This window comes from Gastrolobium bilobum, unplaced genomic scaffold (genome assembly GCF_033153095.1).
Source record: "Gastrolobium bilobum isolate Gb01-03AN ecotype WA unplaced genomic scaffold, APGP_CSIRO_Gbil_v1 utg2366, whole genome shotgun sequence".
Lineage (NCBI taxonomy): Eukaryota > Viridiplantae > Streptophyta > Magnoliopsida > Fabales > Fabaceae > Gastrolobium > Gastrolobium bilobum.
Genome location: NW_026897169.1, coordinates 158,664 through 173,729, shown reverse-complemented (window position 1 = coordinate 173,729; position 15,066 = coordinate 158,664). Strand labels below are relative to the sequence as shown.

The window sequence follows — 15,066 nt, the reverse complement described above, 5'->3', positions numbered from 1 at the left end:
AATGAATTAAGAAATCAATTTAAACAAAGTTTATCCTCATTTAAATAGTAAGGATAAATTTCGTTGGAGAAACTTCATAAAAACAAAACTGTCTAACAATTTATGGGAAATAATATTTGCACATTAAAAAATTTAAACCAGCTTTAAATTTTTTTAATAATAAATAAGAAAATTTATAAATTATAATATAATCCTACATTTTTTTTCCAGGAATAAACAAAGTATAAAAAAGATGTAATATTTTTTTTTTGGGTGATGAAAGATGTAATATTTCTTTCTGTACAACTAACATTACTTACGTGTTAGCTAATCATCAATGTGCCATTGATCACTAGTTATGACTAATATGATTTTTTAACATTTAATGATTTAGTAATACTTTTTTATCCATCTATTATAATTAAATAACCGATTGTATAATTAACCAAAAAAAAAAGCCGATTGTATATTTCAATAAATTTTTTACTGCAAACTTTTTTTTTAATTTTCAATTGAAAAATTAAATTTCCCTGTTAATATATCTTCCAATTACTAACATAAATCAAGGACATGGCCAATAATTTATACATGTGACATAATAGTTCACTGTATTATTATTAGTGGAGTTATAAGTAATTTTAATTTATTTATGTTCATCAATAAAATTAGATTAAAAAAATGAAATTAATATAATTAGATGATATCTTTATATATATAATAATTACCATAAATTCATTAAAATATTAGGTCAATAACTTTTATTAATGATTACACAATAGAGTAAGGAAAAAAAAATTTAACTAATTTTTTGTCACATTTATTAATATAATATATTTTTACATAAATTATTGAAATAATATATTTTGAAAACTATTTATTAAAATAATATAATTTAACCAAGTTTAGTTATGGTGTGTGAGAACTATAACCCAGATTTATAATCATCACATTTGATCCACCTTTGTATGATTAGGATCTTCTCCATAACATGCTCATGATAACTAACACATAAGATGATCTATTCCGACAAAAATAAGAGTTTTACTTGTTGAAAAAATAATAATTTGGAGATCAAAATGGCATAATGGTCATCTAATAAGACCAAAAATATAATTAATATTTTTTTTTTTGGAAAAAAAATGATGAGAGCTAATTTGATTGGTTTTGGCGTTGACCAGACAAGTACTGCATTTGATCAAAATTTTCAAACTTTTGTTATCAAAAAAAAAAAATTCAAACTTTTTTCTTTCTCAATTAAAGTGAAAGGTACTTCTGTCACACAACTCTGACGGGCCAATTAAAATGGGGCACTTTTTATGATGTATAATGAATTTTTTTTAATTCAAGTATTAATTTTTTAATGGAAATACGTAGTAGGTACACCGGATATACAAAAATACTCTGCAATTAAAGAAACTTAAAAGAAAGCATTTAAAGCAAAATTAAGTGTAAGTTAATTTTCCTAGTTGACTTTGGTGCTTGATATATTTATTATATATCATTTTTTATTCTATAACTAATGCTAGACAGTAGAAATGCAGAGTATTATATAAACTTTTGAGATCTTATCTCCTCCACGCCTGCCTATAAATAGAGTATACTTTTCACATTATTTTTCACATCTTTCATAAGCAAACATCTATTTGATTCAGGTTTTAGTTTATTACTGAAATAATGGTTTCCAAGGAAACCCTACGCATGTTGGGCCTCTTGGCCATTGTTGTTATGATCTCCACAGAGGTGGCAGCTAGGCAGTTGGGTGAGACTTCCTCCAACCCTAGAATGTGTGAATTTGTGTTTTGCTTTCTATTCTCACCAACTATAAACTCAACAAGGAGCTCTGACATTTTGTTCTTGTTTAACAATCTAGCCATGGTTCTTTTGCCTATTGATTGTGCAATTACTACTCAAATTGATAAGACTTGCGTTCATTAATCATAATACATGCATTACTATTTTGGTGGCAAATGTGATGATACTCATCGTTTGATTTGTTCACGGTTTGATGTGTTTGCAGATGAGGTTGTTAAAGAGAAAAAAGATGTCGATGATATCAAATTTGAACAAAATGCTTGTCCGAATGGAGTAGGTCCCAACTGCTTTATTCCTGGTTTTGGTATTCCTGGTTTTGGTATGCCTGGTGGTGGCATGCCTGGTGGTGGTGTGCCTGGCGGAGGTGGTTACGGTGGTGCTCCTGGAGGAGGTGCTCCTGGCGGTGGTGCTCCCGGAGGAGGAGCTCCTGGCGGTGGTGCTCCCGGAGGAGGAGCTCCCGGCGGTGGTGCGCCTGGCGGAGGTGGTTACGGTGGTGCTCCTGGCGGTGGCGCTCCTGGTGGTGGAGCTCCTGGCGGTGGTGCGCCTGGAGGAGGTGGTTACGGTGGTGCTCCTGGAGGAGGTGCTCCTGGCGGTGGTGCTCCCGGTGGTGGCGCTCCTGGTGGTGGAGCTCCTGGCGGTGGTGCGCCTGGAGGAGGTGGTTACGGAGGTGCTCCTGGAGGAGGCGCTCCTGGCGGCGGTGCTCCTGGTGGTGGCTTTCCTGGAGGAGGTGCTCCTGGCGGAGGTGGTTACAGCGGTGCTCCTGGAGGAGGTGCTCCTGGCAGTGGTGGTTACGGTGGTGGTGCTCCTGGAGGTGGATACGGTGGTGCTCTTGGCGGTGGTGGTTACAGTGGTGGTGCTCCTGGAGGAGATACTCCTGGCGGTGGTGTGTCTGGAGGAGGTGGTTACGGTGGTGCTCCTGGTGGTGGTGGTTACGGTGGGGGACATGGTGTAAGGGCTTAGTTACCATGTGGGGAATGGTTAGAGTTATCCCTAGCAAAAATTATGTCAATGTGTAATATTTTTTTTATTGTGTTTGGTTGTGCTTTTACTTTAACAAAAGCTGCTTTTTTTTTGGAAAAAAGTAATTTTGATTATATTTTTTTATTGTTTGGATGTTGGCTTTTGAAAAAAGCAAAAGCCAAAAAAATGATAAAATTTAACTTTTTTCAAAAGTTAAAATTTGTGACTTCTAGGAGAAGTAGAAGTCAAAAACAACATTGTTGACCATCGTGGACACATCTCACCCTTAATGCCTTCAACCTCTGAGTGCATGGACAAGGGACACCTTACCCAACCCTGTTCCATTCTCAGTTACCACAACCACCATCGTTCTTAGATTGATTTTGTCACTCTCTAATACATTTGGTTTCAAGAATCTAACTACAATTTGTTTTTGATAATCTTTCTTTATCTTCCCTGCCTTTCTTTCTCTCGTGGGAGAATCTACAATTGTTGAATCCTATCCACCTAAATCTTAAAATTTCAAGGGGCATCGTCCTTTGATACCCAAAAAAAGAAAAAATCTTTCAAATCTCGTTGACCTTCCACCACCAGAATTGAATTGAAATCAAATTTTCCATTAACAAACACGGATCGGTGACTTGGTTGAAGGTGAGGGCTTCAAACTCGTCGATGACAAAGGTGACTTGGGAGGAGAATGCGGCGAGGATTTTGGAGAGTTTCAAGTGCAGGTAGTAGTGAAGCTCGCGGGGAAGGTAGTCTCTAGCAAGGGAGCGGAGACGTATGGTGGTGGCAGCAACAGAGGGAGCGGTGGAGACCACTGTTTGAACAGTCATGGTTCGGTGATCAAAATCGGAATGTGGGAAGTGAAAAAAAAAGGGTGGTCTCCAAAAATCAAAGAGAGGACACAATAGACATTTTATACTTAAAAGGTGCTTTTTATTTTAACATCCAAATGATATTTTTATTTAAAATTACTTTTTAAATATTATATCCAAACACAAAATAACTTTGACTTTTTAAAAAAATTCTTTTAAAAAAAGAAACTCATAAAAAATTCTTTTTTCAAAAACTCATACAAACAGACCCTTAATACTAGTAGAAGTGTCTCCACCATGCTAGATTGTTTTCCCTTGAATATTAGTTATTTTTACTTTGGCTTTACAAATGTTTCTAAATTTATTCTTTCATTATATTTAATAACCTTCTCTATCACATCTATTATCTAGAATAAAAATCCACTGAACTATACAACCTTCACTGTCATATAAAGTTAGAGTCTAATTATAAACAAAGAATGATTTATATTTTATTTTACGGAGATATAATGTCTTATGTTGCATTGTCTCATGCAACACACACAAAAAATGGATGTAATCCACTTATTTTCTTTCTCTCTATTCTCTTTAGTAAGTCTTTTCCACTATTTTAAATGTAGCATGAGACAATTTATTTTATGTAACATGATAAACAATATCCCCTTATTTTATTGTATCGCGGATGCGTTGATTGAGAATGATGATCTAAAGTTAACTATGTGTTTTATTGACAAACTTAATTATTTTTTTAAAAGGAAAAACTTCAATTACCCTTGGTAAGTTTTCTCATAATCACTTACCACTTCCCTGAAATTTTGAATCATTTATACTCCTATCTAAATTTTTTTATCACTTTCCCCCTATCTTCATTTTCCATCCAAAACTAAGTTATCTCTGTTAATTTTTTTTAAAAATACCACAACTACCCTTAAAACCAAAAAAACACTAAACGTGAAAATGATTTAGAACAAAACCTATCAAGTGCAGAACCCACGTACAGTGCTTGCAAGAGAGTAAATTTTGGATGATAAAATGGCACCACATAAGACAGTGCCAGGTTATAAATAATTTGCACCGTGACTACAGGTTGGAACATCCTAGATAATCCAATAGAGCCACCCATATCATTCAACATGTATCCAAATGTGCAAGGACAAGCAAAACAAATAGGTATCCTTTTAGCTAGAAAGAAATTAATGAGATGAACCATGCACATTTGAATTACCATATAAAATGGAGGACTGATACAAATAATAGACCGCCATCTAGATAAGGAATTAGTATAAAGCATATGTCAATTCTACATAGTAGTATATTAAAACTAAAATAAGATGTATTAATCTGGATAAGGAATTACTATCAAAGCATACTTCACCTCGGGCTGTATTCATCTATGCATTAAATAACATGAGACTGAAGCAGGAAACTAAATGTGGAGGATGAGGATCCTAACTGCCTTCAATTAATATGTTCTCTTTTTCTAAAGTGGTCCTAGTTCCGACAACTAAGACCCAAATTTTTGCAATCTTAGAAACTCTTCCTTCTGAAATCTCAACTAAAGTAAAGGCTCTTGTTGTACCTTTTGCCTCTGGTGATCAATAAAGAGCACTTTCATCGTCCAAGCTTCTCTACTAGAGAGTTTGTACAAGTCAGAAGTTAAAGCTTCTCTTATTAAGTGTTTTTTTTTTTTTGGGTTTTAACGATAGTTGTGGTATTTTTTTAAAATTAACATAATTAACTTTAGTTTTTGATGGAAAATGAAGATAGGGGGTAAGTGATAAAAAAAATTTAGATAAGGATGTTGTTCGGTTCTATTAAACCGTATAATGATACCGGGTATGCGCTCAGAGATATCCTATGGATAGGTATCTTGGTTGGCTTATAGCCAATATCTCTATCACTGCGCACAAGCAATAGGCTTATAGCCGAGACGTGGGTGTGTGCACAGTGTGGACAGAAGTAGTAAATGAGTTCATAGTATGTACCTGGGGTCTTTAACCTCTTATTTATAAGGGTTACCTCTTGGGCTTGTGTAGATCTCTCAGTTGTAGTAGGATTTAACTTCCTTTCTGTTGGGATAGAGACTTTATCCTTAGCAGCCTTACTGTTTTATATTGTTAGGATAATTGGGTAGTTATCCTTTAAGGGATCCTTGGGTAGGTGGTTAGGATATGGAAATATTCCATAACAGTTGCCCCCCAGCCTGGCAGTTCAGAAGCTCGGACTGCTGGGGTGCCTAAGTTTGATTGATAGGTCGACCCTACCGAGGTACTATGATCCTGCCTTGAGTCTGGTGCGACTACCTCTTATTGGTTTAGCTTTTTATATTGGCTTCTTTTCTCTTGAAGTCTCACTACTAGAAAATGCTGAAATTGCGACGGAAATTTGCGATGGAAAAAAACCGTCGCAAATTGCGACGAAAATTACTACGAAAAATCAATTATAGCAATTTGAGACGGAAATTGCGATCGTAAAATAATTGCGACCGAATTACGTCCACATTTTGGTCACTATAGAATTAGACACAAATTCCGTCGCATTTCCATCGCAAATTGCGACGAAAATTAATTCGGTTGCAAAAATGAAAAACTTGCGACGAGTGTTTATGACCGAAATTTTTACGACAGGCAAACCAATCGCAAACCTTGGGAGCAAACTTAGCGACGGCTATGAGAGTTAATCCGGTGCAATTTGCGATGGAATTTGCGACGATATTATTAGCGGGCTTTTAATATTTTAAAATTCAAAAATATTGCGTAAATTTGCGACCGAAAATATATTCGTCACAAATTGGGACAAATATTTTCCGTCATAATTTCAAAAATGAAATTTGCGGACTTTAAAATTTTTAAAATTCAAAAATATTTCACAATTGCGACCAAAAATATATCCGTCGCAAATTGTGATGGAAATTTCTGTCACAAATTAAAAAATAAAATTAGCGCACTTTCAAAATTTTGAAATTTAAAAATATTGCGCAACTTTGCAACCGAAAATATATTCGTCACAAATTGCGACAGAATTTACCGTCGTAATTTGAAAACCAAAATTAGCGGGCTTTTAATATTTTGAAATTTAAAAATATTGCGTAAATTTGCGACCGAAAATATATCCGTCACAAGTTGGGACGGAAATTTTTCGTTGCAATTTCGAAAATGAAATTAGCAGCCTTTAAAAATTTTAAAATTCAAAAATATTTCACAAATTTGCGACCGAAAATATATCCGTCGCAAATTGCGATGGAAATTTCCGTCCCAAATTGAAAAAAAAAATTGGAACAGTTTTAAAATTTCAAAATTTCAAAATATTGCGCAAATTTATGACGCAAAATATATCCGTCACAAATTGGGACAGAAATTTCTGTCGCAAAATGTTGTTAAGTACAAAAAATAACTTCACATTTTTCACTTCTCTCATTTCTCTTTCAACTCAATTCTCTTTCAATTTTTTCTACATTTCATGAAAAAAAACATTCATCATTTTACTTTCATCTGCATTTGACTTTACCATTTTCATCTTTCCTTCCATGGCCTCCTTTTCATGGCTTCTCTTCCATAGTTCCCTTCCATCTCCATTTCATAGTTTTAGGTTCTCCAAAATGACTTCAATTTGTTGAATCCACCGGCCGAGCTCGAGAAAAGGAAGCACAAGCTCAAGTGTCTTGTTCCATTCTCAAACTCATTCTTCATGGTAGCCATTGTTATCACCTATCTTTGTTTGTGTTAGAATATTTTTTAATGATATAATCTTTGATATTTTGTTTTTCTTCAAATTTGTTGTAGGATGTAAAATTTCAAGATTGGTTGCTTTAATATGTAAGTCCCATATGAATCCCTATTTATTTCTTTGAGTAAAAATTTAGTTTTTGAATTTTTGTGTGGTGCATTAACATTAAAAATTTATATATGCACAACCATTATCTTCACTCCCAAATGGTTGTGGTTTGTGAAAATTGCCATATCATTTTGCGGTTTCTAATTGGTGGAAGTGCTAAACTAATGAAGCTTGTTTGATGCAATTACTAGAGTCTTTTGTGGATTTTATTATAATTTAAATCTGTAAAATAAATGAATTTTTTTTTTCGTAATTTTGCGACGGTATTTGTGGGACATTCCATCGCAAATTCAGCAGTTGACTGCGATGGTATTTATTATTCTGTCGCAAATTGTGACGGTATGTTAATATTTCCCGTCGCAAATGTGCGATGAAAATTTGCAATTAAATATTCCGACGCAATTTGCGACGGTATCAGTCTACATTCAGCTCAATCTTTTGCGATGGAAAATGTTGTTTTGCGACGAAACAAATCCATCGCATTTTGCGACAGAAAATAATCAGCCAAAATGCCGTTGCAAATTTTGTTTGCAACGAGGGTTTTTGCGACAACTTTTATCCATCGCATATACCGTCACAAAGTGTATTTGCGACGGAAATTGCCAATTTTGCGACGGAAAATGTCTGTCGCAAATAATCTATTTTCTAGTAGTGTCTCTGAGTGGTGAGGCGGTGTTTGTCTTTTTTTGACTTTGAGCTCGACTTCTTATACCATAGCTTTCTTTAAATTGACTTGGCTTTTGCCTTGCCTACACTTTTGAAGGCAGTATATTTGCCTTTCTGATTTTAGCCCGGCTTAACGTAGCGTGGGTGTTTTAGACTTTTTGCCATATTTTGTTTGATCACGGCTTCGCATACCGTCTTGATTTGTCTTTTATCTTAAATATGGGTGTGATTCTTTTCTAGGATCACGATCTCTCCAAATTCGTCTTCTCGGATTGGGGTGTGATCCTTTTTCGTAGAATCACATCTCTCCAATTCTATCTTTCTTCTTCTTCTTTTTTCGGATCGGGGTGTAATCCTTTGGCTAGGATCACAACTATCCAATTCCGTCTTCATTTTTATCTCAGATTGGGGTGTGATACTTTTCTTAAGATCACATCTCTCCTTTTCTGTCTTCATTTTGATCTCGGAGCCTGAAGTTATGGATTAGGCTGAGTTGAAGCTCAAGGCTGAGGCCGAGCTTTAATCTTGAAGCCCTTCATTAGGCTGAATTGGAGCTCAAGGCTAAGGCCGAGCTTTTAAGCTTGAAGCCCTTCATTGGGCTGAGCTCAAGGCCGAGGCTGAGCTAATAATTTTAAAGCCCTTTGTTGGGCTTAGTTGAAGCTCAAGGCTGAGGCCGAGCTTTTAATGAATTAGAAGCCCTCCGCTAGACTGAGTTGGAGCTCAAGGCTAAGGCCGAGCTTTTAAACTTGAAGCCCTTCGTTGGGCTGAGCTCAAGGCCGATGCCGAGCTAATAAATTTGAAGCCCTTTGTTGGGCTGAGTCTAAGCTCAAGGCTAAGGCCGAGCTTTTAAAACTAAAGCTCTTTATAGGGCTGAGCTCAAGACCGAGGCTGAGCTAATAATTTTGAATCCCTTTGTTGGGCTGAGTTGAAGCTCAAGGCTGAGGCCAAGCTTTTAAACTTGAAGTCCTTCGTTGGGCTGAGCACAAGGCCGAGGCCGAGCTAATAAATTTAAAGCCCTTCGTTGGGCTGAGCTCAAGGCCGAGGTCGAGCTCATAATTTTGAAGCCCTTTGTTGGGCTGAGTTAAAGCTCAAGGCTGAGGCCGAGCTTTTAAACTTGAAGCCCTTTGTTGGGCTGAGCTCAAGGGCGAGGCCGAGCTAATAATTTTGAAGCCCTCTGTTGGGCTGAGTTGAAGCTCAAGCTTGAGGTCGAGCTTTTAAACTTGAAGCCCTTCGTTGGGCTGAGCTCAAGGCTGAGGTTGAGCTTTTAAACTTGAAGCCCTTTGTTGGGCCAAGCTCAAGGCCGTGGCCGAGCTCTTAAACTTGAAGCCCTTCGTTGGGCTGAGCTCCAGGCTATGACCGAGCTTCTAAACTTGAAGCCCTTCGTTGGGCTGAGCTCAAGGCCGTTGTCGAGCTCTTAAACTTAAAGCCCTTCGTTGGGCTGAGCTCAAGGCTGAGGTCTTAAACTTGAAGCCCTTTGTTGGGCTGAGCTCAAGGTCGTGGCTTAGCTCTTAAACTTGAAGCCCTTCGTTGGGCTGAGCTCCAGGCTTTGGCCGAGCTCTTAAACTCAAAGCCCTTCACTGGGCTGAGTTGGAGCTCAAGGCTGAGGCTGAGCTCTTAAACTTGAAGCCCTTCGTTGGGCTGAGCTCAAGGTCGTGGCCGAGCTCTTAAACTTAAAGCCCTTCGTTGGGCTGAGCTCCAGGCTTTGGCTGAGCTCTTAGACTTGAAGCCCTTCACTGGGCTGAGTTGGAGCTCAAGGCTGAGGATGAGCTCTTAAACTTGAAGCCCTTCGTTGGGCTGAGCTCAAGGCCGTGGCCGAGCTCTTAAACTTGAAGCCCTTCGTTGGGCTGAGTTGGAGCTCAAGGCTGAGGCTGAGCTCTTAAACTTGAAGCCCTACGTAGGGCTGAGCTCAAGGTCGTGGCCGAGCTCTTAAACTTAAAGCCCTTCGTTGAGCTGAGCTCAAGGCTGAAGCTGAGCTCTTAAACTTGAATCCCTTCGTTGGGCTGAGCTCCAGGCTATGGCCGAGCTCTTAAACTTGAAGCCCTTCGTTGGGATGAGCTCAAGGCCGTGGCCGAGCTCTTAAACTTAAAGCCCTTCGTTGGGCTGAGCTCAAGGCTGAGGGTGAGCTCTTAAACTTCAAGCCCTTTGTTGGGCGGAGCTCAAGGCCGTGGCCGAGCTCTTAAACTTGAAGCCCTTCGTTCGGCTGAGCTCCGGGCTTTGGCCGAGCTCTTAAACTTGAAGCCCTTCGTTGAGCTGAGCTCAAGGCTGTGGCCGAGCTCTTAAACTTAAAGCCCTTCACTGGGCTGAGTTGGAGCTCAAGGCTGAGGCTGAGTTCTTAAACTTGAAGCCTTTCGTTGGGCTGAGCTCAAGGCCGTGGCCGAGCTCTTAAACTTAAATCCCTTCATTGGGCTGAGCTCCAGGATTTGGCCGAGCTCTTAAACTTGAATCCCTTCACTGGGCTGAGTTGGAGCTCAAGGCTGAGGCTGAGCTCTTAGACTTGAAGCCCTTCGTTGGGCTGAGCTCAAGGCCGTGGCCGAGCTCTTAAACTTGAATCCCATCGTTGGGCTGAGCTCCAGGCTATGGCTGAGCTCTTAAACTTGAAGCCCTTCGTTGGGCTGAGCTCAAGGCTGTGGCCGAGCTCTTAAACTTAAAGCCATTCACTGGGCTGAGTTGGAGCTCAAGGCTGAGGCTGAGCTCTTAAACTTGAAGCCCTTCGTTGGGCTGAGCTCAAGGCCGTGGTCGAGCTCTTAAACTTAAAGTCCTTCGTTGGGGATGAGCTCTAGGCTTTGGCCGAGCTCTTAAACTTGAAGCCCTTCACTGGGCTGAGTTGAAGCTTTTTCCTTATAATTTAATGTCCTCCAGGTCTTCACTTGCTCCATCAAGAATTGCGACGACAATAATCTTTGTCAAATCGTCATCTACTTGGATCTAGAGCTCCATTCTAGAGTCTCTCAGAGGATCAAAAGCCTTTTTTGCGGTAAGATTTGTCTCCTCATATGTATGTGGTTTAAGCAATTTCAGGGCGCGCGAGGTCGCCTTTAATCTGTGGCTTCGTGCTATGCCGCGCGTGTTCACCATGGATGGGAGTCGAAATTTGACGTTTCCATAGACGGTGCCAATGTTCGGTTCTATTAAACCGTATAATGATACCAGGTATGCGCTCAAAGATATCCTATGGATAGATATCTTGGTTGGCTTATAGCCAATATCTCCATCACTGCGCACAAGCAATAGGCTTATAGCCGAGACGTGGGTGTGTGCACAGTGTGGGCAGAAGTAGTAAATGAGTTCAGAGTATGTACCTGGGGTCTTTAACCTCTTATTTATAAGGGTTACCTCTTGGGCTTGTGTAGATCTCCCAGTTGTAGTAGGATTTAACTTCCTTTCTGTTGGGATAAAGACTTTATCCTTAGCAGCCTTACTGTTTTATATTGTTAGGATAATTGGGTAGTTATCCTTTAAGGGATCCTTGGGTAGGTGGTTAGGATATGGAAATATTCCATAACAGATGTAAATGATTAAAAATTTCGGGAGAGAGTAAGTGCTTTTGAGGAAACTTACAGAGGATAATTGAAGTTTTCCCTTTTAAAAATGATAAAATAACATACGTAAACGTCAAATTAGCTTTGTCCTAAATTAATTCAGATTGGCAACAGATAAATCCATATGAAAAGTGCAAAATAAAAATTAAGAAAAAAAATTAAAAATATAATTAAAAGAAGAGGTTAAAGTTTCTCATGGTGTAGAACATAAATTTATCTTCTATACATACATAAAAATGTGCGGGGCCCATATGAGGTCGCAGTGGCAGACCCAAAAAATTTTATTTATGTCCGCACAGTGACTAGGGTTCGGGGGAAGCCCCTCTCCCCCGAAATTTTATTTTGAAGAAAGTTTAAATGCATTAAAAAATAAAAAATATAAAAAAAACTTCAATTTAATATAAAAAAATAGTATGTAGGTCCGCCATTGGCATGGATCATACATTCCTGTCCAACTAACTGACGACATGGCACTGCACAAATCTCGCACCTTGATCTACCTAAAGCTTTGAGAAAAGGAAAAAGAAGTTGTACTCAACATCGTATAGCCTTTTCGACAGATACAAAGCCTTCTTGTCAACCTTAAACACCACAGATACCCCCACTGACTATACAAGAAGCCTTAAGAGATAGGAATTGTTCACGAGCAACGAATGATGAGTGCGATGTGAATATTGAGACATGGGAATGTTGTTAGTAAACAATTTTTTGTGTCTGCACTTGCAGACAATGGCACCTATATGTAGGTCCGCTAGCATGAGACCAAGTGAAGAGAAAAGAGAACTAACGTAGACCCCATATATGTATATGTAAGAGATAAAATAAAAGTATCTCCTAGAACATGACAAACATTTATCCCTTAAAAGAAATATAAATAACACTAGAAATAAAAACATTACAATAAACAATTAAAAAGAATAATAAAATAAAGTAAAATAAAAATAAAAATATATAAGAGAGAGAAAAAATAAGAAAGTAAAAATAAAAATAAATAGAAAAAAATAAAAAATAAAGAGATAAAAATAAAGAAAAAGGAAGAAAATAAATAAATTAATAACAAAAGAAAAACTGAAAGGGAGAAAATGGAATAAAACAAAGGGAAAAAGGAAAGGTAAAGAAAGAAATAAAAGGAAAAATAGACGAAAAGAACTAAATGTAGCATATAGAATATAGAAAAAAGAAATGGATCAAACTCTCCACAATACTAAAATCTTTCCTTCAATCTGTCCTAACTTCTAATATACAAAATCTACCAATTTACATCTCACACCATTAATTTTTTTGTTTTTTTAGTTATCTATCGCGTAATTTTAATATAATGATAAGCTTAAAGTCACGTCAATCTTTGAAAAATAACTTTTTAATTGCGTAATTTTAAAATTAAATTTTTTCTAAACGCATAATTTTTATTTTGAATAATTTATTTGATTAAATATTACAGAACTAATAAGTTATCATATCTAAACTAATTTTCTTGATTAAAGCAAATTAATTTTGGACAATTTTTAAATTAATAGTAGATCAATACAAAAAAAAAAAATTATGCTATTTTGTAATTCAAATAAGCACAAGACAACTATAACAAGTAAAACGAATAATACAAGAAAGAAAATTACTTTAAACAAAGTTTATCCTCACATTTTAAGAGTAAGAATAATTAAACTTTGTTGGAGAAAAATTAATGAAATTTTTTGCAACATTCATACACTAATGTAATAAGATAATATATAAATTTATTAAAATGATATATTTAAAAACTATTTACTAAAATAACATAATTTAACCAAGTTTAATTATTCCAACCCCATCTGCTAGCGGATTTAGGTGACATATGACACTACCAAATTTATCAAAGTGATTGAATTTGACAAAGTATGACCATGTGAGACCCACCAATGATATCTCGGTGACACATGTTGACTTAATTCCACACTTGGGGCTTGCATGGTTCAGTGATATTTAAACTATTATATTTTGATAATTCATTCAAAAAATTATTATATTGCTAAATGTGAAAAAAAAAACTGAGTTTTACTTGTTGGAAAAAAAATTAATTTGGAGACCAAAATTGCATAATTGGTCATCTAATAAGATCAAAAGTATAATTAATATGGGTGTTTATTTTATTATGTTAATGCAACAGTAAAAGACAAAAAAAGATAATAATAAAAAAATGAGATAAGAAATTTAGTTCAATGATTTTATTTTGTTATATCTTAGCATAAATAAATTATTTTTCCTAGAACATAACTCTTATTTATTCCAATTAATATTAGAGCTAATTTATTGGTTTTGACGTTTACTAGCCAAGTAATGCATTTGACCACAATTTCCAAACCTTTTTCTTACTCAATTAAAGAAACTTTAAGAAAAGCATTTGAAGCAAAAGTGCAATTTAATTTTCCTAGTTGACTTCGGTGCTTGATAAGTTGATATATTTATGACATACAATTTTTTATGCTATAACTAATGCTAGACAGTAGAAATGCAGAGTATTATGTAAACTTTTGAGATCTTATCCTCCACGACTGAGGTCTGTCTCTCCTATAAATAGAATACAATTTTCACATTATTTTTCACATCTTTCATCAGCAATTAGCAAACATCTATTTGATTCAGGTTTTAGTTTACTACTGAAAACATGGTTTCTAAGGAAGCCCTACGCATCCTAGGCCTCTTGGCCATTGTTGCTATGATCTCCACAGAAGTGGCAGCTAGGAACTTGGGTGAGACTTCCTCCAACCCTAGAATGTGTGAATTTTTGTTTTGCTTTCTATTCTCCCCAACTATAAACTCAACAAGGAGCTCCCTTATTTACATTTTGTTCTTGTTTGAAAATCTAGCCATGGTTCTTTGCCTATTGATTATGCAATTACTGATCGAATTGATAAGACTTGTGTTCATTAATCATACGTTACTATTTTCGTGGCAAATGGGATGATACTCATTGTCTGATTTGTTCACGGTTCATGTGTTTGCAGATGTGGGTGATATCAAATATAACAAAAACGCTTGTCCGAATGGAGTGGGTCCCAACTGCTTTATTCCTGGTTTTGGTATTCCTGGTTTCGGTATGCCCGGCGGGGGCATGCCTGGAGGTGGTGCACCCGGTGGTGGTGCTCCTGGTGGTGGTGCGCCTGGCGGAGGTGCTCCTGGCGGTGGTGCGCCCGGTGGTGGTGCTCCTGGCGGAGGTGGTCACGGTGGGGCACATATGGTGTAAGGGCTTAGTTAGCATGTGGGCCATGGTTAGAGTTATCCCTACAATAAATCATGTCACTGCGTAATACTTTTTTGAATACAAGTAACGGAAGTGTATCCACCATGCTAAATTGTTTTCCTGGATATTAATGATTTTTTTACTTTGGCTTTAACAACCGTACGTATTTCAACATTTTTTCTTTTCTTATATTATATGGATTAATATTTCTCATATTATAAGAGATAATTTTATCTCTTAT

General features: G+C 36.9%; 2 protein-coding genes across 2 annotated transcripts; both read left to right on the top strand.

Moving 5' to 3' along the window:
• Positions 1-1,923: 1,923 nt before the first annotated feature.
• LOC133304658 (glycine-rich cell wall structural protein-like) lies at positions 1,924-2,751 on the top strand. The gene has a single exon (XM_061504708.1). The coding sequence runs from the start codon at positions 1,924-1,926 to the stop codon at positions 2,749-2,751; it is 828 nt and encodes a 275-aa protein (XP_061360692.1).
• Positions 2,752-14,249: 11,498 nt separating this feature from the next.
• LOC133304657 (cold and drought-regulated protein CORA-like) lies at positions 14,250-14,828 on the top strand. The gene is made up of 3 exons (XM_061504707.1): positions 14,250-14,359; positions 14,452-14,504; positions 14,590-14,828. Exons 1-3 carry the CDS (start codon positions 14,250-14,252, stop codon positions 14,826-14,828), a joined length of 402 nt encoding a protein of 133 aa, XP_061360691.1.
• Positions 14,829-15,066: the final 238 nt, after the last annotated feature.

Bases quoted from the DNA above. Each gene is read 5' to 3' on its own strand.
- LOC133304658 (XM_061504708.1), top strand. From the start codon at position 1,924: ATGCATTACTATTTTGGTGGCAAATGTGATGATACTCATCGTTTGATT.
- LOC133304657 (XM_061504707.1), top strand. From the start codon at position 14,250: ATGGTTTCTAAGGAAGCCCTACGCATCCTAGGCCTCTTGGCCATTGTT. The intron at 14,360-14,451 runs GTGTGAATTTTT...TTGAAAATCTAG, and splicing joins ACTTCCTCCAACCCTAGAAT to CCATGGTTCTTTGCCTATTG. The intron at 14,505-14,589 runs GTGTTCATTAAT...ATGTGTTTGCAG, and splicing joins TGATCGAATTGATAAGACTT to ATGTGGGTGATATCAAATAT.